The 27,481-nt window shown below is 31.3% G+C and overlaps 2 protein-coding genes across 2 annotated transcripts in view; one reads left to right on the top strand and one right to left on the bottom strand.

The window, feature by feature from the left end:
• The window catches only part of LOC130441952 (glucose transporter type 1), a 537,558-nt gene that overhangs the window by 66,980 nt on the left and 443,097 nt on the right, over nucleotides 1–27,481 (top strand). Inside the window, exon 2 of the mRNA XM_056775874.1 lies at nucleotides 5,469–5,494. The gene's annotated coding sequence lies outside the window, so the exon portion shown is untranslated. The remainder of the gene's footprint in view (nucleotides 1–5,468; nucleotides 5,495–27,481) is intronic.
• Nucleotides 955–25,772, bottom strand: LOC130441953 (centriolin-like). The gene is made up of 6 exons (XM_056775879.1): nucleotides 25,188–25,772; nucleotides 24,843–24,988; nucleotides 22,023–22,271; nucleotides 16,083–16,452; nucleotides 1,681–1,862; nucleotides 955–1,353 (listed from the first exon to the last, which is right to left on the bottom strand). Exons 1-6 carry the CDS (start codon nucleotides 25,648–25,650, stop codon nucleotides 1,210–1,212), a joined length of 1,554 nt encoding a protein of 517 aa, XP_056631857.1. The 5' UTR covers nucleotides 25,651–25,772; the 3' UTR covers nucleotides 955–1,209.

Raw genomic sequence — 27,481 nt, forward strand, 5'->3', positions numbered from 1 at the left:
TTTGTTGAAATAATCCTGTTATTAAGGATAAAAAATCACGTGTGCATATGGGGGCTATTGCCTCAAATCGACAGGGGCTTGTCATTACATGTGACAACCTACCCTGGAAAACAACTTTTGGAACATTTTACAAAGAATATTGTTTTATGCTGATTTTTTTTCAGGTAAAAATGGTTCGTAATTCAAAAGAAAGACACAGAAAATAACACACCACCTGATGGACTTCTAAGAGCTGCTCGGTTCGTTAAGTTGAATAGATTTTCGATAAGAAAAGCAGCAACTGAATTTAATATAAATTATCGAACACTGGCAAGATACTGCCAAAGAATTCTAAAAGCTGAGCTCTTTGATAAAAATTTGGTTACATTATCCATTTCAGTTGGCTATGTTAAAAATTATCTGGTTTTTTACTTTCGATTATAAACAAGTTAAATATATTCTCTAAGCGTCTAGCATTTATTTTGGATTATCTCCCAAGGAAGTCCGCAGACTAGCCTTAACATCAATGCTTTAAAAACGCCAAAAACATGGGGCGAAAATGAAATAGCCGGGCCAGACTGGAATAACAGTATCATAAAACGTTATTCAAAAGTATCGATTCGAAAGCCAGGAGCAACAAACTTAGCAAAGGCCTCGTGTTAATATTATGCAGAGATAACTATTATTTCCATGATTCTGAGGCTCACTCCAAATCATTGGCATAGATTTATGACTTCCTTCAAGCCAACCTCTCAAAAGTTCTCTGTTGAAACATACTTTTGGCAATCAACTATTATCTCCCATATTGATAGAAAATCCAAAATATAGATTATGAGCTGTTTTAACAAGATCTGTCATGATATTTCGATGTGTTTTTAGTACGAATTCCCCACAAATGTTGCAAAAATAGTCTATAAAATTTTTACAGGTTTGTGGCACTTTATAACCTAAAATTACATAAAATTTATTTTAAAGTAATTTTCAAATATCTATTTTATATTTATTGGCTCTCCTCATAACAAAATACAGACATAAACTATGTATAGAGTTTCATGATGATCGTCTTGGGGTGGCTTATCATACTCTTACCAAACATCCTCTAGAATAAGAGATAAAAAATTCGATATTGTATATTTTTAAAGTCGGTAGTATAATTTCAAATAACAATAATAACTAATTTATATATGTACTGAAACAGGATTATCACAGGTATGTTTGAGGATTGTAGTTTCAAGTGTTCTGGTTAGGTACTTCCAAATCACCAGCTACCTCATAGGCAGTCTTCTTTAGTGCATTGAACATCATTCTTATGTTAACTTGAGAATCCACTTTTTCCATATGATTATTTAAGCTTGCCCCCTTGCTGGCCTTATACTAAAAAAGAAAATAAACTCATGAAGGTGTGAACTTCCTAATTTTTTTCTATCAACAGGCAAATATAAAAATTGTGAACAATCTTTTCCAAAACCTTTTTATTTCCAGTGTTTAAGCAACAATATTCTTTTCAAAAATGTTAGATTAAGTTGAACATGTTTTCTATAAATAGTATTATGGTAATTAAGTAAAAATTAAAACTTGTTAAAATAAATGAACGTTACATTTAATTGACAGTCACTCCTAAATCTGAAAAAAAATGTATTTGTCTAGGAAAGTTCCTTACATTAGAAAATACTTTCTATTTTGTGATATCTATGAACTTACTTTTGGTTTTTCTGGATCGTTTGTCAAATTACTTGAAATTTCAATATCACCAGACTGCAAATCTTTGAAAGAGAGGTTCTGCTTGGGTGTATAATAACCTTGTTCTTCGGTAGGAGAAGTGGTACCATCGCCGCCAAGTTGATTATTTTTTTCTGATAATTCTAATTTTTCTAGATTCGTCGCTGAAGAATAAAAAGATTTTATTATATATCATTATATATTTGTTGCTGATACTTCCTTGATTTAGCTATTAATATATTCAATTGAGTTCTGTACCCATAAAATAAAATTAAAAAAGTGAAAAGTAAAGTAAAGTAGTTGGAAAAGACGGAGCATCTACACCAAACCAACAGCTACTTGGAATGTGCTTAGCTCAGTAAAAAATTCGCATTCAAGATAAATTACTTCATAATTTTCAAATCAACATAATCCGAAAACGAAGCAGTATCGAGTTTTATCAAGACTTTTTTGATATGATGTTTAACAAATCTAATATTGAAAAAGTTACGTTCAATACTACTTGATATGAACCGTGTAGCTAGCGCCCTCTATGAGAGTTAGACACAATAACAAATTCATTGGATATATCAGCTTCCAAAACATATTCGTATAAAATTTCAATATAATATTGCCAGAAATTTTTTTTTCTGCAATGCCCTTTATCTTTAATAACTTTTGAAACAAAATAAATTTGTCTCAAACCTGTCAACATTATTGGTTGTGTGCGTAGATATCTTAGTGATTCAACATTTTGTATTAAAAAAACAATTGAAAATGTGTATAGTAAATGATAATGACTTTTTTTTCGTAAAGTGAAATAATAATTCCGATTGGTTTATAGAAATCGCTTTTTAGTGCCTAGGCCCTCAAGTAATTGAAATGTCCACTTCATATTCGACAGCAGTCGATTACACGTTAACCAGCTCACAACTTTTTAACATTTTTAACGAATAATTCAAACTGTTCTATAACCATTAATTTTAATGAAAATATTTACATTATGATTTTTGAAAAATAATCATATTATTCAGTTTGTAACTAACACGGTACTATTTTCGCAAGTTTGTTTGAATCTGGGCGATTTCGAAAAAAATGTAACATGTAAAGTGGCACTAAAGTTTTTTTTGTCAATCTATTGGTTAGTTGTCGAGGCGTTTAGACTCTGCAACTAATCTCCAACCTCATGGCAAGAAGTATGATTTTAGTACTTAATACATCAATATACTGTAACACTACTAGAAATTAGAGAAGCTCCTAAAGTTGCCTTATCAAATTTATTGGCGGAAATGCAAAGGAAAGCATGGTCTATAAATATTTTGCAAACTGACAAAAGAAATTATTAATGACTCTAACTACATACCATCATTTTGTAGTATTAGATACGTAATATTTTTCAAACTATATATATAGATTTTTGTGATTATATGAGATATACGATTATTTTAATTTTCGATAACTATGTACTATGTATAAATTAAAATATACAGTATGGAATATTTGTTAGAATAAAATGATAGTGTTTCTAATAATGGAACAAAATTTCCAAAATAAAAGCTTCAACTAGTCGTGAATAAAGTATAGTTATCTACTCGGGTATGAGTTATTATTCCACACCCTAGCGTTTGTGGCAGTAAACGTCATCTCGTCATTATACACTCATGAATAATATATTATTCATGTGGTTATTTCATTAATGATCCTACTTATTAGAAAAAACCGAATTGCCAACATTTTGTAACAAAACCGGTGTTTCAACTAATCAAAATTTACAACTCTCTCTTTAGAATGTGAAGTTAATTTATACAATCTAGCAATTTCCTTATAAACATGAGCTGCCCTTATGGAAAATACGTTACTGTTTCTTTCAAATATTTCCGTGGGTTTTTCAGTCTAAATTACTCTAAAATATTCGTATAACAGCTCAAAAATATAGGTAAAGTAAAAATAACCAAACCAATTGCCTATCGAGCCTCTTTAGAATATATCAATTTTTATATGCATCATCTATTACAAAAAAAGACATTTGATAATAAGGATATTCTCCTAAAAACATAATAAGAATTTAATATTCTTCTGGTAATATTTTAGGTACTAGAGGTACCTAGAAAATATATTGATAGAAATTATATTACAAAACTCGAAAGCCAACGTAAGATATCTGGAACATTAACAGAATAAAAGAAATAAACAAACGAGTCAAACAAGAAGACTCGATCCCTCCAACCCTGTTTAATATATTATAAAATGTAATGGGAAAAGCGAAATTAAATAATAAAAATATAAAGAATCAAGTACCAGCTATAACATACGTAGACGAAGTAACAATATTGGCTGATGAAAGAGAAGAACTAATAAAGCCATTAAACAAACTGGAAACAGAATCAAGACATGTCGGTCTGGAGATGAACCAAGAAAAAACCAAAAGAAGATAGCAAGACAAGACGAAAGAGTAATGGACCATCTAAGGATACAGAAATACGTATTTGAAACTGTATCTTGGTTTAATTATCAAGAGAGAGAATACAAAAAGGATATGGAACATTTGGATAAAATAAAAGTTAGTCGAAAGCAAGAATATTAGTAAAAAGAACAAAATAAAAATAAATAAAACATTAATAAGACCAGTGATTGCATACGCCACGGAAACAACTGTCATAAATAATAAGGAAAAAGGAGACCTGAAGATAATCGAGAAAAAAATGGCCAAGAGGCAGTGGCAGATGAAGAAACTTAATTGAAGAAGATACAAGAATCCTAGAAATAGTAGTCTGGAAAGCAAAATTTCGACAAAGAATGGAGAAAGCTGATAAACGAAGCCAGGACCAATAAAAAACTATAACAAAAAGAACAAGGGAAGTAATCGACACCAATAAAGGGATTTGTAGGCGCACAAAGCACTAGCCGGCATAATGAGAGTAATACCTTATGGTTCTATATCTCTTTCAAACTTATAGGTACTTGATAAAAGGAGTCCATAGTACTTGGTAAAACATAGAACTCTGTCTCTATAATCACTACCGATTAAGAATATGGGCTACTAATAATAAAGTCATTGCTTGAAAAGAAGCATTTTTTCTTGTCGTTGTCGAACTAGTAGCATATAATAAGACATATTGAGAAGCTATTTTCAGTGTGTCAATTTAATTCGAAACCAAAAATTATCTATTCTTCATAAAAATAATATTTTGTTTAAATTAAATGAAAAAAATATTCCGTTCAGTTCTTCGAATGAAAATATTTTCTTTTATTACTAACAAACTTATAAAAAATCCAATTAATTGTTATAATAGAATGAATTAATGAATTTTTCACTAATTGTTGCTATTGTTTGGGTAGAAGCAAATTTTAATTAGAAAATAAAGTGAATAATTATTGGATTATTTTGTTCCGTTGTATATTATCTTTGAACTTTAAAATATTTTGCTATCCAAAGTCTTGGCAACTGAATACCTTACTGTCGTTGTTATTATAAACTTTACAGGTTATATACTAACCTACTTTATGACGGAGCAGGACGATATGGAAACGATTCCTCCCTTCATAAATAGGGTATAAAGTCTTAGAGTATAATATTCCGCGCCTTTATGAAATATTAACTGTTTTAGCATGCAGGTGAGGCTGTTAAAATCGATGTAAGTAATAGAAGGTCTTCCAAGAGATAAGAACGAATAGTTAAGTTTATTTATTTATATTATAGAGAAACGTTCCTAGTGAACAGCGCTGTATTATGTTGTAAACATGTTTTCAATGTTGTTTTTCTTTATTTAACTACATTCTTCTTTTTTCAGAACTATCCCGATATTGCTGATTTAAGGTAAGCAATAGAGCGACTGATACTTGCAGCTTATATATCAGTTACAATCTATGGATATGTTAATTTTATGTCTCATTTGAAAAACCGTTAAATTATGTTATTTGACTTCAAGCAAATATTTTCGAAGTTACTTGAGTACCCTGAATCAATATCTTTGCCTAATGACAGAATATGTTAATACATGCAGAAAATAGTTGCACTGAACTGAAAAATGTTAGAATGCTTGGAAACAAAACGAAAAAATTCATTAGAAAATAAAAAAATGAAACAATTCTGAAGAATAAAGTTGAAACAGAAGCACATAGAAATGGGAGAAATGGAGTGAAAAATATGGAAGAAATTGAAACTACAAATAAGGGAGATTACAGAAAATAATCAGTACTAAAATACATTGTATAAATAAACTAAATCTAGAAAGATGTGATAAACTAGACAAAAAAAATTATCTACAATGAACAAAAAGAAGTCGAACTTGCTTTAGCAACTGAACTTATTAGCTAGAATGTTTCCCCTAGTATTTTCTTTTTACTTTGAAAATTGATAAATTATGTATGAGCTTCTCGTATATACATACGATTTTATAACTTCGTTGCAAAACAATACAGTATTGACTCTTTACCTTATCCAAATATCTTGTAGTTCAACAGAAAAATATGAGTTTTTAAGTCAAATATTTATTTAATGCATCTGTATTTTCAGGCTTTTCTTGAAATTTGCTATATGATTGTTATGCAGGGTGTCTAGTAAAAATTGAAAATCAAATTCTCGTCTCTCTCCCGGGAATTTGATTTTCCGGTTTTTCCAAGTTGGTTTCACATTTTCCCCGTTTCCTCGTAAATTTACTACAATTTTATTACGATGAATATTTATTTTAGAAAATATAAGTGTAATAAAACAGCTTATTATATTATTTACAGTTATTTTTTTAATTTAGTTAATTCATGCTCCATTGCTGCAAGCTGTTTTTGAGAGATTTCTTTCTTTTTTTTCCAGTTTTTCTCTTTGTTTTTCTTGTTTTCTTTTATCAGTTTCTAAAAAATCTTGTGATTTTTGTTTTTTTGCGCTTCCCAATATCTTGAGTACGCATTCCTCATAGAGAGTATCATACATGGTCTATAAGTGATTTTTCTTCTAAATTTTCAGCCAATATCTCCTTATTGACAGAAAATCCTCTCTCTGCTGTCGCAATGCCGTCAGAAATTATTAGAAGTTGCACTACATTTTTTAAACTACCGGTTTCGATCATTTTCATCCGAAAATCATCTAATCTATCACATCTGGAATAGTTCTTCATCTTATTTAGAGGAATCTGATTCGTCAGAATACCTTCAAAATGCTGTCTGCTTTTTCCAATGTAGTGGCGTTACATCTGCTTTCAGTCAACAAAATATCAAATGTTGCCAGGCTTATCGAGATTGAGGAACTTTATTGCTTTAGTTAATTTGAATGCTAAGGGGCATTTTTCAAAAAGTTTGAAATATGGTATACAAAAAACAGTTTTTGCAATCTTTATCTTTGATCCCAATGCATTTTTTCAAAGCCGCTCTTACCACATACCCTAAATCAACATCTTGAATTTAATCTTTTCGACGATTATCAGGTCTCCGTCACCTAATAAATGTTTTTTTTTAATTTTTGAATTCTACCATCATTCATTAATAAAAAAATGGTAACATTTAAATACGCTGAAATTTTGTGACCGTTCTTGTTATTCTTTAGATAAATACCAAAAAGTTTTTTCCGAATCAATGGGTTACTTCGATAGGTTAATGGAGTCCTACAAAATGATATTTGTTCGTTAAACTACACTTTTTCTTTCTTACATAATAGGACCATACATATTTTCTCAAAAATTAAACCGAGAGATTTATTTGACATTTGAAAGATGATGAAGGTTTTGTACATTTTTCAGCAAATGTACGACTCCATTTAAATGCCATATATGGACAGAACTGGATAGGTCGAGGTGCGCCAATTGGTTGGCCAGCTAGGTCTCCGAATCTTACTCTCCTTGATTTTTTTCTTTGGGTACCTACATATGAAGTATCTGGTATATCAGAGTCCGGTAAGAAATAAGAAAGATCTTGTTGATCGTATACAAGCAGTAATAGAAGAGATTTATATTACGACTAATGTTTTCCGCATCGTGTCCTTATCAATGCTACAATTGCTACAATTTATTGTGTTTAAATTAAGTGTTAATTAAATGTTACATTTTTATTCTGCATGATTTATTTGCAAAATTTTCATTTGAATGGTATTAGTGTTAATTATAAATTTCTTGAAAACCGTTTTAGCGTAGTAGAAGATAACATTTTTATTTCGAAGAAAACAGCATTTTGTAGGACACCATCAACCTATCGATGTAAATTGATTCGGAAGAAAATGTATCGTATTTTTCTAAATAATCACAAGAGTGGTCACAAACGACAACGGTTAATTTCAGCGTATTCATTTTTTACTAAGGAATAATGGTAGAATTCAAAAATAAAAAAAACTATTTTATCTATTGGCAGGGAATTCAGAGGTGGAAAAGGGTCCTTGACCCCTGCTACACGCCTCTGGAGAAAACTAGAAAACAGCCATTCATGTTAGAACAAGTAGTTTATTAACCTAACAATCGTCGGAAAGTTTCAATAACAATCGATCACGACATTTGAAATTTATCGACAAAAAATCGTTTTGTTTTTAAAATTTTAACACCCTGTATCTTTGGAAGGACACATTTGCGGACATAACTTCCTTATCCCGATAGGCATAATTTGACCTAAGGAATTTCTCCTAGAACGTTGGCAGTCGAATTTAGGGAGTATTTGGTTTTAACTAAAAAAATGTATTTTTCAGTTCTGTGAATGAATTGTTAAAAGGTTCTAGTCCAGGAGCCGGTAACCCTGAAAGTGCTGTCATAGGGGTCATAGTAATTTTTTTTTAATAAATAGAACATATATATAATTAAGCTCGGTACGCTTGGATTCCCATTGCCGAAACAATGTAAACAAAATTATTGAAAAAATGTTTTACTGTCGCGTCGTCACGGATATTAAATTTTTTAATGTATTTTATAGTAAATTTTATTGGTTTTTAGAAAAATATCACGCATACATATTTGAAGTGTGTGATGAGGGCTAAAATTTCTCCATCATGTCGGAAACTTTTTTTTATTTTATTTATTTTTATATAATTTTTAAAAATATCTATCTATCAAAAACTGCCGGAAAAATGCCGCATACCATGTTGAAGTGCATAAACTATATTAGCATCTACTCCAAAATGTACGATTTTCAATCAATTTCTTTTGTAGTAAAAGCTTTTTGTGGAATAAGATAGTTTTTTCTCTGCGTAGATTTAAAAGAATGTGAGGATTAATATGATTCAAGGAATAATAGGAGAATTTTTATTTTAGATAATTGAAACTATAAAATAATATGGAAATAATTGCCAAAAGTTTATTCTCTAACGTAGTACATTTATTGATAATCATCGAAATCAATGTCATCTAAATCATCATTAATTGGCCACTAAGAATTTCTTCAACTTTTGAAGGTGCTGCTGGGCCTTTATACCACAATGGTTCCAACTCATTTTCTTGATTCAGTTGCCATCCACATTCAGTTGGTTAAAATAAAATACTAATGGGCTTAGTGGGATTTTGCCACATTGCATTTATAAATATGGTGCATTGGCCAGGAAGAAGAGCATTTCGATTTTTGTTTGTTGTTATTCCTGGCTTCACGACGTTGAACCAAATCATTGAAGCTGGTTTTGTAATTAACAATCCCTGGGCTTTTTTTCGTGACATGCAAACAAGTTAATTTAGCGATGTGTGCGATGGTGTGGTAGAGTTTTCCAGCATAGAGGAATATTGTTAGAATTGAAATTTATAAGACCTTTGTCTTTGTCATTGGTGCTTCCAAAAAATTTTAAGAATAATTCAAATCTTGCACTATCAACATTATTTTTGTCTATATACATTTCGTTGGTAAATCTTGCATAAGAGCTGCTATCTCTTCATCATTGATGTCTTCCGGATCCGTCAAATGTTCAAACATATTTTGGTATTCTTCACTCTGTATTAAAATGTTGGATGGTTTGATTTTTCCTTTGCGAACAAAAGCTGCTGTTCAGTCAGAACCTGTGAAGGCATGGAAGTCCGGAAGAGCTCGACAAAGAGATGGACCTAATTCTTTAAAACTTATAATTAACTCCTTTACCTAATTTATTTGTTATCCATATTTTTTTTTGTTTTTCGAATTTGTGAATATTTCCGAGACAAACAATTAACACGTCAGTATCTACAGATTTAATGAGAATTTTTGTTGACATAAACATTTTTTCAAGTGGAAGAAAATTCTCGTATCAGCCTCTTCGTGAAAACATGTATAATCCTCCTTCAATGTCTGCAAGACAGCTTCATTAATATTAGTGTAAGCGAAGCATAGAAACTATTGCAACTATTCCAGCTCTTGCGATTCACCTCTAAGACAGTACTCTGAACTAAATTATATTATGTATGTAAAAAAACATTAACCAGCAAGAGTAATTTCACAAGAAACATAATTATTATTGATGTAATATACGAGATCATAATAATTATGTAACAACGGTAATGTGACAAAAAGCATTTACTTCACTATGACGGGACTATCATTCTTTTATAACTAGTTCACAATAGATCCTAAAAAAATTATCCATAAAAAATTTGAAAGCATCCATTATGCGAGTTCCTAATTGGATATAGCGTAACAATGCTTTCATAGATGAAACTTTGATTCAAATCTCACTGAGTCTGTACTAACTTAACTGTCACAATTTCTCAATACATAATTGGGGAGGAAGCAGCAACGTTTACATAAACAAAATCTAAAAATAATTCTCAAGAAGCTTGAGAGTTCAGCAAACTATATTCCATTATACCATTTTTATATACAAAGTTTTCCATGAATTTTAGTGTTATTGGCCACATTATTACTATTATACGTAAAATATGAGTCACATTAAGGAATAATATGCAGTTAGTTTGAATATTTTCACATTATACGTCGTATCGGCTCTTTTTAAACTGAATAAATCATCTTCCTAAATGTATATAAGAGACTTATCACAATCTTATTTGTCTCATTTAAATGAATATTACCATTTGTAAATTAGTTCTTATCTGCAAAACTGCATCCTTTCTAACTTTTCATATCTTTCACACAGAGATTCTTTTGAAAAAAGGTCTTAAGTAATTTTCCAATCCCATCGGAAGCCTTGTTATTTTTTCAAGAGTTAGTCGTAGATCATGAAACCAGCATATGTTGCACCCTTAAGTTGCACACAAATATCAAAGCAATCTTTTGAAGCAACTTTTGTTCCAAGTGTTAGTAGTTCAACATATTAGCCTACATTCATTAAAACAAAATTTAAAATCACATCCATAATAAGTTTTACATAATCAAATTAGATTAGAACTAATTTTTCAAATGAACATTAGAGAAGAGTTGTTATGTTTTTGTATATAAATATCTACATCTTTTGATTTTTTCATTCTTGTCTGAAGAAATATTCTAAAAATCGTAGCAAATTACTTATCTTGTGCAAAATATTACTTCCAATCAATTGACGTAAAATAGAGACACATCATGAGTCAAAGCCACTTCGCAGTTACAGAATATTGTTTTGAGTAATTCATCTGGAGCAGGTGGTAAAATGGTCATGATAGGTTCCAGGTATTCGATACGCATACCTGGGGATCTATATTATGCCCTAACTAAGTTTGAATTTGATAATAAACGCGATCGAAATGTTGGTGAGCTGCTTCACTCATTGATGGAATATTTTGTAACTGCACAGTTTTATTCAACTTTGTTGACACGATGTATAGTGTATAACGGATATGATCGATACTATCCACAGATTTTTGGAGTATAAGAAACTGCTAATAATGCAAACCACACCACAAATGCTGCAACAAGTTCATCCGAAAATAGGCAGTTTCTGTTGCTAAAAACATTTTTTTCCTTTTTTTTTTAAATGTATTCTTTAGAACGGAATATTGAGAATAAGAGTACAACATATGCTAGTTTTCTAATCTACGACTAACTCTTGAAAAAATAACACGGTTTCAGATGGGCTTGAAAAATTACAAAAGAATCTCTATGTGAAAGATATGAAAAGTTAAAAAGTATGCAGTTTTGCAAATAGGAACTAATTTACAAATGGTAACACTCATTTAAATGAAACAAATAAAATTGTGATAAGTTTCTTATATACATTGAGGAAGATGATTTATTCAGTTTAAAAAGAGCGGATACGACGTATAATGTGAAAATATTCAAACTAACTGCATATTATTCCTTAATGTGACTCATATTTTACGTATAATAGTAATAATGTGGCAAATAACAATAAAATTGTTGGAAAACTTTGTATATAAAAATGGTATAATGGAATATAGTTTGTTGAACTCTCAAGCTTCTTGAGAATTATTTTTAGATTTTGTTTATGTAAAAGTTGTTGTTTTTTCCCCAATTATGCATTGAGAAATTGTGACAGCTCAAATTACTACAGATTCAGTGAGAATTGAATCAAATTTTCATCTATGAAAGCATTGTTACGCTATATCCAATTAGGAATTCGGATAATGAATGCATTTGAATTTTTTATGTATAAATTTTTTGGGATCCATTGTGTTAGTTAGGAGTAGTTACAAAGGAACCTTTCAACAATACATTCGCAGAAATGAAAAAATAAATTTTAAATTTAAAAATAAATTCTACTGCCAATTCTCTAAGGGAAACTTCTTGGGTAAAATTATGCCTATCGGGCTAGGAAACTTATGTCCTTTCCAAGATACAGGGTGTTAAAATTTTAAAACTAAAACGATTTTTTGTCGATAAATTTCAAATAGTGTTCGACGAACTTTTCGTCAATTATCAGGTTGATAAACTACTTGTTCTAACATGAATACCTGTTTTCTAGTTGTCTCCAGAGGCGTGTAGCAAGGTTCAAGGACCCTTTTCCACCCCCAAATTCTCCGCCACTGGATAAAATGTTATTTTTTTTCTTAAACTTAAACTATAACTTAATGTGATTTAAATTTTTTTATAATGAATGTGTGCTAACATGTTTAACTACTAAAACTTGGTAAAAACGTTGCTTCAAAAGATTGCTATATTTGTTTGAAATGAGATTGCAACTTTGATTAAACAACATATACTGGTTTCATAATCGACGACTAACTCTTGAAAAAATAACACGGTTTCCGATGGGCTTGGAAAATTTAAAAAAAGTATATTCGTTTTTCAACGAAAATAAAACAACTTAATTCTACAAGAATAATAGTATGTATTTCAAGTCGAAAAGATTAGTGTTAATAAAATTTAGAAGTCTGAATATATTTTATATCGCCCAAGATCCCTTCCAAATAAGTATTACGTCATCAGCGCCGATTGTGTAGGAGACCGGGGCTGTTTGACATAATGCTACTGGCCAAAGTATTATTTTGATAACAAAGAGTTGATTTATTGATAAAAATAGATTCCCTTGTAATGGCTACTTATTTTGCTACAAATAACGATTTCATGACAGTTAAAATTCGCTGTATAGTCAAGATGAACTGACAGATCAATATAATAACAGATTCACGAGGCAAAAATAAGAAGATTCTATGTACATGGAACCTCTGAATTTTGAGATACCAAGTATTAAAGTTTTAACAAATATATTGTAATTTGGAGTAAATTCGACTTATTTTATTGGACTTTTGGTGGTCGAGTAAAATAGTGTATTGATATTCATCACAAAATAATTGAAATGAAATGAAAATCAGACCAATTTTATTCATTTTTAGTATAAAAAATACTCTAGGGGTCAAATTTGCTCCTTGTGAACGTAAATTTCTGAAAAAATATTGAGGTTGGGTCTCGTCTGGACCACATGCCATTGCAAAAAAAATCAAATCACAAGTAAACACATTAAAAATACCACATTATTATTACAATAATACTTTAAACTACCCTGTATCCGTAAGTTTTAAATTTTGAACATGCTATTCAAAAAATGAAAGTACCTAGACTTGAATCCCGTTAGTTCGAACACGGATAACTCATTCCAGAAATTGTTTGTTAATATAGTACATAATTTGGACTAATGTAAAAATATACTTCACAAAATTAAAAGTATAAATAATTTATTTAATAAGTGCAGACTAAATTGACAAAACGCAAATAAACAAAAGAAGAAATATGCAGTCAAAAAGTTGGTAGGTATACACCGTACTGAACAAAAAAATAAACTTAGGTTACTTTTTAGACATAACATCCCTCATCCTTGTTTATTGCAGCTTTAACAGTCTGTTTTCAGCCGCGTAGTTACGCCATTTTCTCATAAACACGACATCCGCGGGTGTGCCAGTAGATTGTTGCTCCAAGTAGCGACGGGTACGGTCAAGTGTAGCTGCTCTCTCATTGTGCGAGACTTTCTTCTTTTCCTACGCGCCCCCTGGCTCATTACCACTCCCCTTCTCCTCGTCACACTGAAACTGCTCATGCGTCACGGCTACGATGATGTCATCATTTGTCTCAGCGCTATTGGCGCCTGCTGCCATCCATTCATTCACGTTTGCTTCGACTGCATCATCACAACCTTGAATGTTCTGTAGCAGTGAAATCAGGTTAACGGTGTCATTTTTAGTAGACTCTGGGATGGTATCGTCTTGAATTAAATATTTCAAAACTGTTTTCGATAATTCAGCTTCGGCGCCTGCAAAACTCCCTGGTCCATTGGCAATGTAGTAAAGGTGCCACATTTGGTTGTAGAAAGACCGCAAGCATTTTTTAATTTCTGGATGGGACGGTGCATTGTCTATCAAAAGGATAGCACGTGGTAGTAGATAATTTTCGTTACTGAACTGTTTAACAGAAGGTACGAATTGATGATGAAACCATTCTTTAAATTATTGTGCCATCCATCCAACTTCTTTTCTGGTGTCTATAATAGACGAAGTGACGTTGTGTTGTGTGGTTCTTGATATGTTTGAAGGCTCGAGTCTTAGCAGTTGTACCTATCATCATGAGAGGAAGCTTATGGTTACCAGCAGCATTAGAACAAGCCATTAATGCTACTCTGTCCTAACTCATCTTAAAACCAGGAGCACGAGTTTCTGCTTTTGAAGCTAAGCTTTTTGTTGGCAAAGTTTTAAAATTGAGGCCAGTTTCGTCGGCGTTATACATTTGTTCGAGCGAATAATTTCCTTTAGCTATCAAATTATCAAATGTAGCAAGGTACTCCTGCGGCGCAGTATGATCAGAAAAAAGCTGTTCTCCAGTTATAGTTAACTCGCGTATACCATGGCGCTTTTTCCATCGGTGATACCAACCATTGCTGGCCGTAAATGAATTTTCACCATTTAATAACACATTTAACTGCATAGCTTTTTCCTGAACAATGGGTTCTTAAAGGGGTTCCTCTTTTCTTTTTTGTGAGAACCACAGAAAAAGTGCTTCGTCAACTTTGTCATACTGAGACCGCCACGGTGTTTACCGATTTTCAAGAGTTGCCTCTTAATACGTTGTGCAATATTCTTGTAGCTTCGCATGGTTTTTTTCCAGACACATATGGTGGCTTTTGCCAACGTTTACTTTTTTTCGTAGGTTTGTGACACTTTCACCGCTATCTAAAAGTTTTAATGTTTCTAGTTTGTCTTTTAGAGTTAAGGTGTTGTGTTAGCGTTGAGTAGCCACTTCACTTTCACATTTCAAAACATTAATCTTTCAAACAATAATACAACAACAAAAAATACTTCAGTACCGTATCTTCACACTTACACAACACGCAAAATTCCACAGGTGATTGACTGCAGTACAAACAAAATCAGATTAGATTTAGTACAAAGTGGGGTGAGTGGTAGGAGGTGGGGGTACAGTCTTGGTTTGAAGTGTGTACATATTCATAAGCATAGTTTGGCCGCCCGCTCATGTCACAAAACTATAAATAGTGACGCATTGGGCTAGTTTGCTGTCTGTAATGCTTGGTACATGTAATATTATTTTAGTATTAGTAAATAGACTGTCGAAACTGGTTTTTGTGGATTAGCCGGACACTGTATTTAGTTCGAAATGATCTTCACGCCAAAATCGGTTACTTTTACTTGAAAAAACAGCAGCAGCAAAAACAACTTCCTTTCACTGTCCTTTTTCATTGCATCACACCATTTTCTCCGTAATTTGTCACCCTTAAAGATACTTAAAAAATACCTTATTTTGGTGGTGATGGTAGGTTTTGGTACAATACAATATTTATAACGAACCTTTGTCGATCCAAGCATGGACATAAAAAATTAAACTAATACGATGCGATAGGATGGTGAAACAAAACAACGTGGTGTGGATGCTGCTACAGCTTGTAGAGCGAAGCTCGATCGGCTCTAGAGACGTAAATAAGCAATTAGCGCGTTGCAAGAAGAAATGAGCGCGGAATAAAAATATATGTTACAGCGTGTGTCAATCAATTAAAAATTTAAACCCGACATCGTTTTCAGACTCATTCAACTTCAAATCAATAGGTTTGTGCATAATAACGTGTTCAAATAAAATATTAAATTCATTACCTTCATTATTATTTCCTATTGTAGGTACAACCAAGAAGGCATTAGTTTGCAGTTCCATCAATTGATCATTAACTACGTCCTGCAATTGACTCATTTCCGAGCGTATCTCATTTATTTGAGCATCCCTTAAAGCTAACACGGCGATGAATTTTTCTCTTTCTAATGCACACACTTTCATTTGATGTTTCAAATTGTTGCATTCTTGATCGAGGGCATTCTTTTGACTTTTTAATTCCGTAATTTGAGACTTGAGATCGTTGAAAGAATGTTGAGATACATTTTCTAATTTGTTCGCGATGTTTTTAAGTTGAGTTTCAAGCTTGCGCTTTTCGTCTTCGAGAGATTTTACTCGTGGAGTCAAAACTTCATTCTAAATCAAATTGAAAAGAATAAAAACTATAAAAACACACATACAATATTGAACGAGTTGAGCATTAAGAAAAAAATAAAGAAATATCTTTATTGTATCCTACTTCCAATATATTCTAGTATGTTATTATTATGATTATTATGAATATTATTCATAAAACCGAATGCATAAAAATATTAAATCCCCATTGAAACTTAGACTTTTGATAAACGTAAACTAGCACCTGATTTTGACATCCCTATCTGCTTATGACGCGTCTAATAGGGTGCGTGATATGTAAATATGGAAGCACATTGACATTGTTGCCAATAATGTCACTTCCACACCACATTTTTTATATTACATATAAACTCATTAAATCATACACACTGACAAGAGTTGCTTCTCAACTGTGAATTGTACTGAACAATTTGTAATTAACAAGTAAAATGATATGGAATATGAACAAAAAGTGCTTTATTAGATGCTGATATCTTACTAACAAATTTTTTATACTTGTAACTAGTTTTGAATAGTTTTTGAACATTCATTTATTTGTTGAGAGAAAAAATTAGAGTGAAAAATTATAACCAATAAAAACTGATAATTATTAGTTTGTAACAGCATTTATTATCCTAGCAGTCCAGGAGGAATCAGGGCATGAGAACCAAAAATTATTCCACCTCAATTTTTTTATACCCGACTGACTGTGGTGGATTTACCAACAAGTACCTGAGTAGGCTGTAAATTAGGGCAGCAGATTTCAAAAAAATTTTTATTCCGATTTACAAAATTTAAAAGTAATATTGTTCACGAAGTAGACGAGTATTGAAATTTTTACAGAAATAAGTACCCTGTCTTTGTTTCGGCCAGAACAGAATTTGGAAAACAATTTTCCAAACTTTAACAAAGCACTTCATTTTGCTCTGTGTATTTACGATCGAATCAAGAAAAGCTAACTCTTTAACTCTTTTTATTCATATCAAATATGTGTTCCATCTTTTAAAAACATACCTTACCTTAACTTACTTTAAAAGTAGTACATAATTGAAATTTTTTTGCTTAAAATATTGTCTTTTCACAATTCAATCAAAGATCTAACACGAAACCTGAGTATAATATAATATAAATGTAAGTTGCCATGGGGCAGCCCTGCACTACATTGTTTAAACCAAAATTGTTTGAACAATTCTAAGGAATAGTTATTTTTCAACCGGACAATTTTTTTATATTCTTTATTGAATTACAAATAAAGTTTATACTTTTCTCGATGAAGTTAATATTTTTAGAGATTTGAATTTTTAAAGATTCGAAAAATCACCACTTTGGGTATTTAATTTTGAACTGTTAATTTTGCGCGCTCTCATGTTCTTGTCATTTACCTTTAAGCACAAAACAAAATTGGGGCTCCTGTATGGTTGTTCCATTATCAACGGCAGAAAACAGTTATGCAAGGAACAATCAATATTTCATAAATACGCACGGCACTTATACCAAATTAGGAAATTAAAAATGTTTACTCCCCGTATAAAATTCGGTAAAAGCCTAACAAACCGTCAATCCTCGCGGACTTATCATCTTCACGTTTACCAATGAAAACATCGAATCGAAAACATAAATGCATTTCTATTGGCCGAAGTTGTCGGAATGTACACAATTTCTTCGAAATATTCCTGCCAGACAGTCTGAGATAAGCAGTGGGGTCGTTTGAAGAGATTAATTTATTTAATAAATTTCTTTAATTAAATAGAAATATGGCGTTCTCTAGACCATGGGCGAATGAAGACAAGGAAATTGCACAGTGTAGTGAGAATAAAGACAGGTATGAATTTAATAATAAAGATTTAGATATACAAACACAGCAAGTTATTTTAAATATATTCGAATGTTTCAAAAAAGAAAATATACGGTAATCTGATTCACAGAACTGAAATCAGTTAACAAAGCTACTCAAGATTTTATACACAGGAAAATTTATAGTTTAAATAAGGAGAATATGATTGCAACATTAGAAGTAATACAGCAAAAGGTAACAGATTATCCAGAATACAATTATATCAGTTTAGGAACATTGCCTCAAGAAAATTTGTTATATTGACAAGCTGTGCAAAGAACAATGTCATACTCTTCTCAGACTACCTCCTCACTATTGCATATATAATCCTATAGAGTTATATATAGGCAAACATAAAATCAGAATTACGAAAATGTAATCAGTTTCTGAACTGAGTAAAGAGGTTGTAGAACTCGTAAAGAAAGTTCTAACAGCAGACTACCAAGAGCTTTGGAAAAACTGTGTTGAACATGTTATCAAAGAAGAAGTTGAGATTGTGGTATCATCCTCTTTACAATATTCATAATTCAATCAAATGATGACTCTACTTCCGTCGATTCTGGCTACTATGATTATTTATAAAGATACTTTGGAATTGAAATGTTTATTTTCTTTTGTTTTATTTGCAAAGAATTTAATTTCCTTTATGGTTTGTGCTATGAAATTTCGTTTTTCAGAAAAAAAACGAATGAGGTACAAAAAGGGCTCAGTTCACGACTGGTACCCTGTTTAAACCAAACGCCCTTACAGGCAGGTACATTTTACTCGTCTATTTACATTTTATAATTTAATATTTAGTTGTAGCAAGTTAACGAGGTATAATAATGATTTTTTCCAAGTAGGACTACAATTAAGTGTATCTGTCTAAATTTCCGTCCAAGTAATAATGATTAGATTGACTTTTAAAGAATACTTTCTCGCAAAAGATATAGATATTTTTAAAAGTATTTATAAAAAGACGCCTATGGTAGATCAAACAATATTGTCAGCAAGGGTTTCGAACCAGTTTTTATAATCTGCAATTGATATTGGAGGAACTATAATAAAAATGTGTCATTACTCTCAATGCCAATTGCCAAGATAAATAAACATTTTTTCCCATTTCCCAAACGCTTTCCTGATGTGTGATCGAAATGGGAAGAAATTTTGTAAAATTCAATGCTCATCAACAAACTACCGCTTGTGTGAAAATCATTTTCTGGAAAGTGATTTTACAAATGTCAATAGAAAACATTTGAAGTATAAAGCTATCCCATCTATTCCTACCTCTCATCTACCTTCATTGTTTACTTTCATTTATGAAGATCACAGTTATGCTAAAGTTCATGACTGTATAGTTAACCAAGAACATTCATATGCTGTAAATACAGCTATAATAGATACTGAAATGATCGTCAAGAGCATCAAGTTCATAGTTCCAGTGTTGATGCCTTAACATCTGTAATTCACCTATACCAGAGCCATTGAGTTTTCAAGTGAATTTTCAAATCCCATTGTTACAGAGAAAACTAGTGGTTTTTACAAACAAAAATCGGATTTTTTGACTATAGCTGGAACTAGTAACACCTAGGGAAATGTATAGAACGAATTCATTATTTCATAGTTCAGAAATATTGATAGACAAAATACAGCATAAATATGGTCTATACTGGATAAAACTTTTGCTCTTTCTATGTACAAAAATAGTCTATATAACCTTTTATTTTAACTGTGATAAATTGATATAGTTTAGTCATTTTACTACTAAAGTGCTGTGGTATTTTATGTATCTTTGGTATCAATATAGCTTATTATTGACATTTGTAGGTGTACAGATGGGCTTGAATCTTATAACGTACTTTAACACACTTTTATGTTCTTTGGCTCACTTGTGTTCATGTTAGTACCATATACACTTTTCACTTTATTAGAAAAAATCTGAATTTTGTCAGTTTTCATTATAAAAGTGATATTGTAATCAAGTCTACTATTTTTCCATGGTTTCGTTGAAAATCTATGTAAATATTATTTGTAAATAAACGTGTCCCAGTTCTCAGATGTTTTTATATTGTGAATTCAGGAAACTGCAAAATCAGAAGTGGGTAGAAATGAATAACATAAAATACAGAAGATATGTTGTGAATTTAAATGAACCGCCAAAATAGATTAGTTCTGCCAACTACCATCGAGGGAACTAGTATCGAAAATCCACTGAATAACACCCGAGTTTGCATTTCTTCTTAGGGTATATTCTGTGTCTGTATCGTCGTATCTCTCTGACTGTTGCGCTGCACTGGCGTCTCTATGTCCTGGATCATTATTTATCATTTATCTTAACAACTATTGACTTTATCAAGATTGTTAAAAAATGCAATTGATAATTAAATTGCCTACAATGTGTTTTTATCAATTTCTTTTCTGGAATCAATTTTACAAAATTTATTAATGAATGAATCGGAACATGTAATTAAAATTATTTATTTATCGGCTTATATTACTTTTTTGTTATTTAAACAGAATTTAATTAAATTGAATAGCTTCTTTAAGTCAAAGAAAGACGGCGATACCTAAAGGTAAGCGACGCATACTTGTGAGAGAGGGAAATTAACAATAAAAAAACATGTATAAGCAATGATTTTTTTTTTAATTATAAGAATATTATTAACTATTTTATAAATATTTTTCATGGTTCAAATGATTGGGATACTAGAAGTAGTTTTAATACCATGAGGAACAATCTCTCAAAGGTACAAAGACTGGCTTCATATGTGCAACCTGGGCCACAAAATCATGCTCAACTGCTGCAATAGAAGTGATTTTAAATTTCCCACCTGTCCACATAGTACTGAAAAGTGTGGTGGAAAAAAATGTTCAGAGATGGAATCCCTAACAGACCAAACCTGGGACTTTTCCCAGGATGATGCACTGAAAAAGTTAAGATTCAAGAAAAAATTATCTCAGTACTAAGCAGTAGAAGTAAGTGGGATCAAAACACCATATAAGAAATGTACAGAAATGCCATTATATGGCATACAGACGGATTTAAAGCAGCCGACAGAACTGGAATAAAAGTGTACGGGCCCAGAACCAGAAACCAGAACCTGAAAGCCTGGGCAACAAACCAAACATTTTTCAAGCACAAATTTGTGCAAAAGTTCAATCTCAGAGGAGGAACTATCGCAAATATGAGAGATCATCATCCAGTCCGATGGCCAAGCAGCCATTAGAACTTTAAGCTCCAATATCATAAAATCCAAACTCCAAATCCAAACAGACCATGGGACCTGAACCCTTCTGTGGTATCAGTTACAGAACAATAGAAAAAGCATTGTAAAAGGAGGTAGATAGAAGCAAAACCAATTATTGTGACAATTTCAAGGGGCTGAGACAGACAAAGACTTTTCTGGGAAACTATAACCAGAGGAGATCTGCTGAATGTATCAATTTAAGTATGAACAACCTATGAGTACTAATAGGAGTCTTATCATAGCCCTGTCGCCTCAATGGACACCTGAAAACGCTAGTCTAAGCAAATAATGTGATGTGCAGATTCTGTTGCACAGAGGACAAAACCTCTATCCAGACAGAATTGGGAGAGAAAGAAAAAGAAGACAATTTCGGTTCATATACCTAATATGGCATGGGGTTTGCTCCATGGCAATATGCATTTATATCATGAGTAGGACAATTTAAAGAAAATCGCATACAAAAAATTAGGTGATACTCATGTGCCGATTCCTTCTGGACTATAGGCCAATTGAACATTATAAATACTTACATTTTCTAATTCCAAATCCAAAATTCTCTTATTCAAAATCTTATTGTTATGCCTCTCTTCCTCTAATTCCCTTTCTAATTTATGTTTCTCATTTTTTAATTCTGTGCAAAACTTTTCCATATGCTTGCAACTATTTTCTAGCTTTAATGTACCTTCTTCCATCATTTGTTGTAATTTATCGTTGTCTTCCAAAGATTTTAAAGGAATAGTTTGAACAGCACAGTCAACAGTAGATATATGAAGTCTTTCCTAGAAAGTTTTACACTATGAAAATTATAGTGTCCGACAATTATTATTAAAGTGGTATATTAGTAATATAATATCAACAGCAAGCACTTTTGTGAACAGATTTTTTTTATTCTTGTACTGTCATAAACTAAATTACTTTGTCACTTTGAAAATGGGAAATGATACATTATAAACAGGGAGCTAGAGCCAAAATATCACTGTCATCAGTAATATGGAGTTTCTCCCATAAAACATGATCATTTAGTATTGCTAAAGGATACAGGGGGTAGCGAGAAGAGGTAAGATTGCAAAATTTTTGGGGAAAAAATATGCTTCAAAATTTTTCCAGTTGAAGGTCGCAATCCAGTTAATTCAAATCCCAAAACGCTGACAGTTAAGTGGATGCAAAAGGGGTGATGGATAAGGGTAGAGAGGGTGAAAATTTTGGAAAAAATCGTCATCGATAACACGTGTCAACAAAAGATTTGACTTTGACTCCAATGTAAAAAATTTCGATAGTGTAGGTCGTAATTACCCAAATAAAATTATATAAAATAGAATAGTTTGCTTTAGTATTTAGACGACCGACTAAACGATATTTTTAAAAATTTTCAAAGAACGTTTGTCTAGTTCGCTGATTTATGATATTAACATCACCAAGTAAATGCCACTGTTTTAAACGAGATCCTAAAAGTTGTTAAAATATTCTGTAGTTATAAGATGGTATTTTGATGGTTCTGGTGTAGGTAAAAATTACTTAACAAAATTACTTTTGTTAGAACTAAGGGATGAGGTACATTTTTGAAATAATTTTCCTTGGCTCAGGTACTGGTCGTGTCATTCCGTGTGCAATTGGAGTAGAAGAAGATTTACGGGATATTCGATAGGTTTTGCATATTTCCTCTATGTCTTTATATCAAAAAAAGTATTTTATTTTTGTGTATAATTGACCAAAAAATTATAATATAAACTTAAGGACAAAGAACGCAAATTGTTGTTGAGTATTATAATAAGTCGGCCATTGTAAACACTTAAATTTAAACTAATAACTACAAGCAACATGTGGATCACATGGCTTGTCTGGATTCCAAAGAGGGCAGTCAAAATGTGCTTCATAGGCTTCATAGAGAACGTAAAATGTCTTTAGTTCATATTTTTGAAGCTTGTAGTCCCATTTTTCACGGTCACCAAGGTATTAAGCATATCTTCGTAAATATGCTTACCTCTTAATCCTTTTAAATACAGGTACTTGATGATGAACACAATATTTTGTTTATGCATGGAACTGGTCTAGGCTAACTAGATATCAATACATCCTTGTATTATATATTATTAAATTATTTATTGCAAAATAATGGAATTCATTTAAAAAAGTTAACAAACTAATTGTTGAACGATCTAATCTCTAGACATTTTCACTTTATAAATAGAATGATTTTTAAATGAAATTGAAAAAATTTACCATACAAAATATTTTAAAAAGCTGTGTGGAAATTCCAGATAATGGTGTTCTCAAGTTGATCAAATTTACATTATTATAACATTTTTTTCATTTTTAATATTATTTAGATAGTTATTTGAAATTTTTAATGTATAATTTAACATATTCACAAAGAGAAAATGTCCAGAGATTGGATTGTTCAACAATTGATTTATTAACTTAATTCTAATAATTTGATATATGTCAGCTAAAAATTAATTTACAAAAATTAGAAAATACATATATAAAGTATGAGCTCAATTTTATACTGTTTTACTGCCCTCGATATTCACCTAACTGTCAGCCCTTTTAGATTTAGACAATTCAGTTCAGTTCAAATTTAAGTGGTCGTCAAAATGTCTAACATATCCTCAATGATGATTTTTTCCCAAAATGTTTACCATTTTTCCCTTATCCGCCACCCCTTTTCTGTCGACCTAGCTGTCGGCCCTTTGGGATTTCAACTAATTGACTTAAGGCCTTCAACTGAAAAAATTTGAAGCATATTTTTTTTTATCAAGATTTTTTCCCTAAAAATTTTGCGTTTACACCCTTACCGCTACCTCCTATAACCAGTGGGTTGTCAGTCTGTTGAGGAACATAATTAGCAATACTAAATGATCATGTCTTATGAGGGAAGCTCCATATTAATGATGACGGTGATTTTTCAGCTCTAGCTCTTATACTAGTACATTAAAAGGTTAAATTAACTTACCAAACTGGAATGGTTTAACTAGCACAAGGTTAATTCTAAGTAATTTATAATAAAATTAATTATAATGAGTTACTTTAGATGTAAATGGTACATTTTCATGTTAGGTATCTGATATCTACAATGTTATTTACTTATCAGTAAAGATTTTTTTGATCAAGTGAAATATAAAACAGTATGCATTAAAGCTCGGTAGCTAAATGTCTTTTACGTAAACTTTTAAAAATTTAGATCTGCACTTTAGTAGACTATTTCCTAACTTTATAACTTTAAGCACGGTAGAAATGATCAAATTTCTGTCTCTAAATTTCAATAAATCAGAAAAAACATTGATTATTAGAGTATTAAATACCCTAATTATTCATTAAAGTTCAGTCTTATGTTGAACTATATGACTTACCGGTTTCTGAATACTTGTTCTCGAATTACTCTTTCTTGGCATTATATCAATAGTTTGCTGTAAATGTACTGTTGATGCAACTTCAGGAGGTACTCTTTTCAGAGCATATTGCATATCTGCAACCATTTGCTGAATTGTGGTGTCATCTAAAACAACAAAATCATCTTTCTGGCATCTATAGGAAATATATTGAATGAAATACTACCATTATAATTGAATAACTGCATTTCAAAGTAAATTCTAATTTGACATATGTAAGTAATTATGAATGAAGTAAATTACAGTTATTTGAATTAGCAATTTCCAAAATTGTTCAGGTGTAGTTTATTTTATTCTCTATATTACCTGGTAACACACTTTGAAGTTGAAATTGTAGCTCTTTGGCAAGAAAATGTAAAGTACGAAGAGGGTCAAAGTTTCCAAACATAGATATTTTATCACCACTTTTGTGTTGCTTTAACAACTGTCCCCACGGCTCTCTATCTAGTGTAGTAGATCGCGATCTTTGTCTATGATTATTCATTGCCTTTACCGTAAGTTCGACTAAAGCTGAATCGTCTGAATGTTGTACTGCGTTTTGAGATGGACTTCTTCGTTTAAATGGAGATGGTAAATTTTGTTGTTTTACGTTAGGCCGGTTTTTAATTAGTTGATTTTGACTATGAGGATTTGTTTTTTCTCTACCTCTTGTTAGTGATGATATAGCAGCTGCGGCTTGTTTCTCCCGGTTTAGAAATCTGGCCATATATTTTTCACAAACAGCTCCATCTTGTACATAATTTGAACCTCTTGGAAAACGTTGTGTCATAATTAATAAACACAAACACAGTGCAATTTTAAAGAAAACATTTAAATATATTTTCAAGTTCACAATTGATAATTTAGGTTAGGACTGCTGTTTTGTTATTTTAAAACTGTCAGTTGATTTTTCAAAGCCCGCCAAGTTACAAATGTCATATTTGTTGACAGGAGTCAAATTTAAATGCTATAGTGCACGGAAATGACGTCCAAGAAAAAATTTATTCCCAACTGTTTTCAAGTACGTTTCTCCGAAATTATATTTCAGTTGTCGACGTTACAAGCTTAAACGGGTTACGGGAAGATACAGAAAGGAAGCAAAGGATAATAAGGTGTCAAACTATTTAACACAATTCTTGATATTTTTGTGATTAACTTGATTTAGAATAGATAAATAGTGAAATGTATTCAAATGTAATAAAAAGTTATTTTTGTAAATAATTTAAGAGATTATTCTATTTGTTATATAAACAAGAGTGCTAAATGCGTATCTTTGTCATCATCATCATCATAATTTTTATTAGTTACATTGAATAAATTCTGTAATTAAAAATGACATATAAATAATGATGAAGCTTATGGAAAACTTGGAAAATACTGATTGGTTGCCTAGTAACCGAAGCAGCATTCTTACGCTTGGAATAGAGTTGGTCTTTTCCAAGACTCCAGTTATAGTTTATTATTAGGCAATTTTTCTCTCTCTCAAAACCATTTTGTGATATTCTTTTCTATTATGAAACTTAGTTTATTCTATATTTTAGATCATAATATAGAGTTTTTTCAAAACGGGGAATATCATTTTCATTTCTAGCTATTTACCTAAATATTCCATTGGTCGTTTTTTATTTTCTATAACATAACCGTGAAATAACAGCTTAAAATAACGATGCGTCCTTAACAAAGGACCATTTAAGGAAGACATTATCCTGGTTGGCCCACATCTTTGCTCCCGAAACAGTTCAGAAGGAGATAGTTAGAGAACAAGTTTTTATAGTTTTTTTTTTCTTCGAGTTTGCCCGAATTTCACGAACGTTAGACAAGAGCTTGTCTGAACTAAAACAAATAATGGAAGCCAAACGTGATCCCGAGATAACAAATAGTGTTTTTAGGATGCCCTCATTCAGTTTTTGTTCGCGATTTTCTTCATTCGTTTTATATTAAGTTTCGGATTAAATGACATTAAAAAGTGGGATGTTATCCAAGCTTTCATTAAAAAATAATAAGCATACATTACAATTTCCGGAACGTAATTATAAAAAATTTATAATGTGAGGTTCCTCCATTTTACACAATTTTTCTTAATACGTGGAATAAATTTGTAATGGTATATTTTACTTACACATTCATATACACTACACGCGATTTGAGTTCTCGTTTGTTGTCTACATGATGAATTGTCACAACAGTGTTCAAGGCTTCGAGGACAACACTAGTGTGTGATCTCGCAACAATAAATAAATAGGTACATGGGTGAAAGACAAATTTGACACAATGATATTGATTATTTCTTAAAATATAATTTACATATGAAAATACTGAATTAATACATCTCTTTTGCTCTACTATTGCTAGAATACAATTTTACAAATAATACGAGGGTTACCTTTCAAGTTTATACAATCAACAATTATTGGTGGCGTCGATGAGTTGTGAAACCACTGTATTTGTGATTATTGTTATTGCGAAACCAATGGCAATATAGAAATTGACTGAGTAAGTTAATGCTAGTGAACATTTGAAAGAGACAAGTTTGTGCAGGAATGGAAATCATCTGTGAAAGTTTACGTTGACTGATTTTTTAGGATTTCAAAAAAGGCATTTCTCAACAATAATACATAGTA

Source organism: Diorhabda sublineata, chromosome 3, assembly GCF_026230105.1.
Source record: "Diorhabda sublineata isolate icDioSubl1.1 chromosome 3, icDioSubl1.1, whole genome shotgun sequence".
Classification (NCBI taxonomy): Eukaryota; Metazoa; Arthropoda; class Insecta; order Coleoptera; family Chrysomelidae; genus Diorhabda; species Diorhabda sublineata.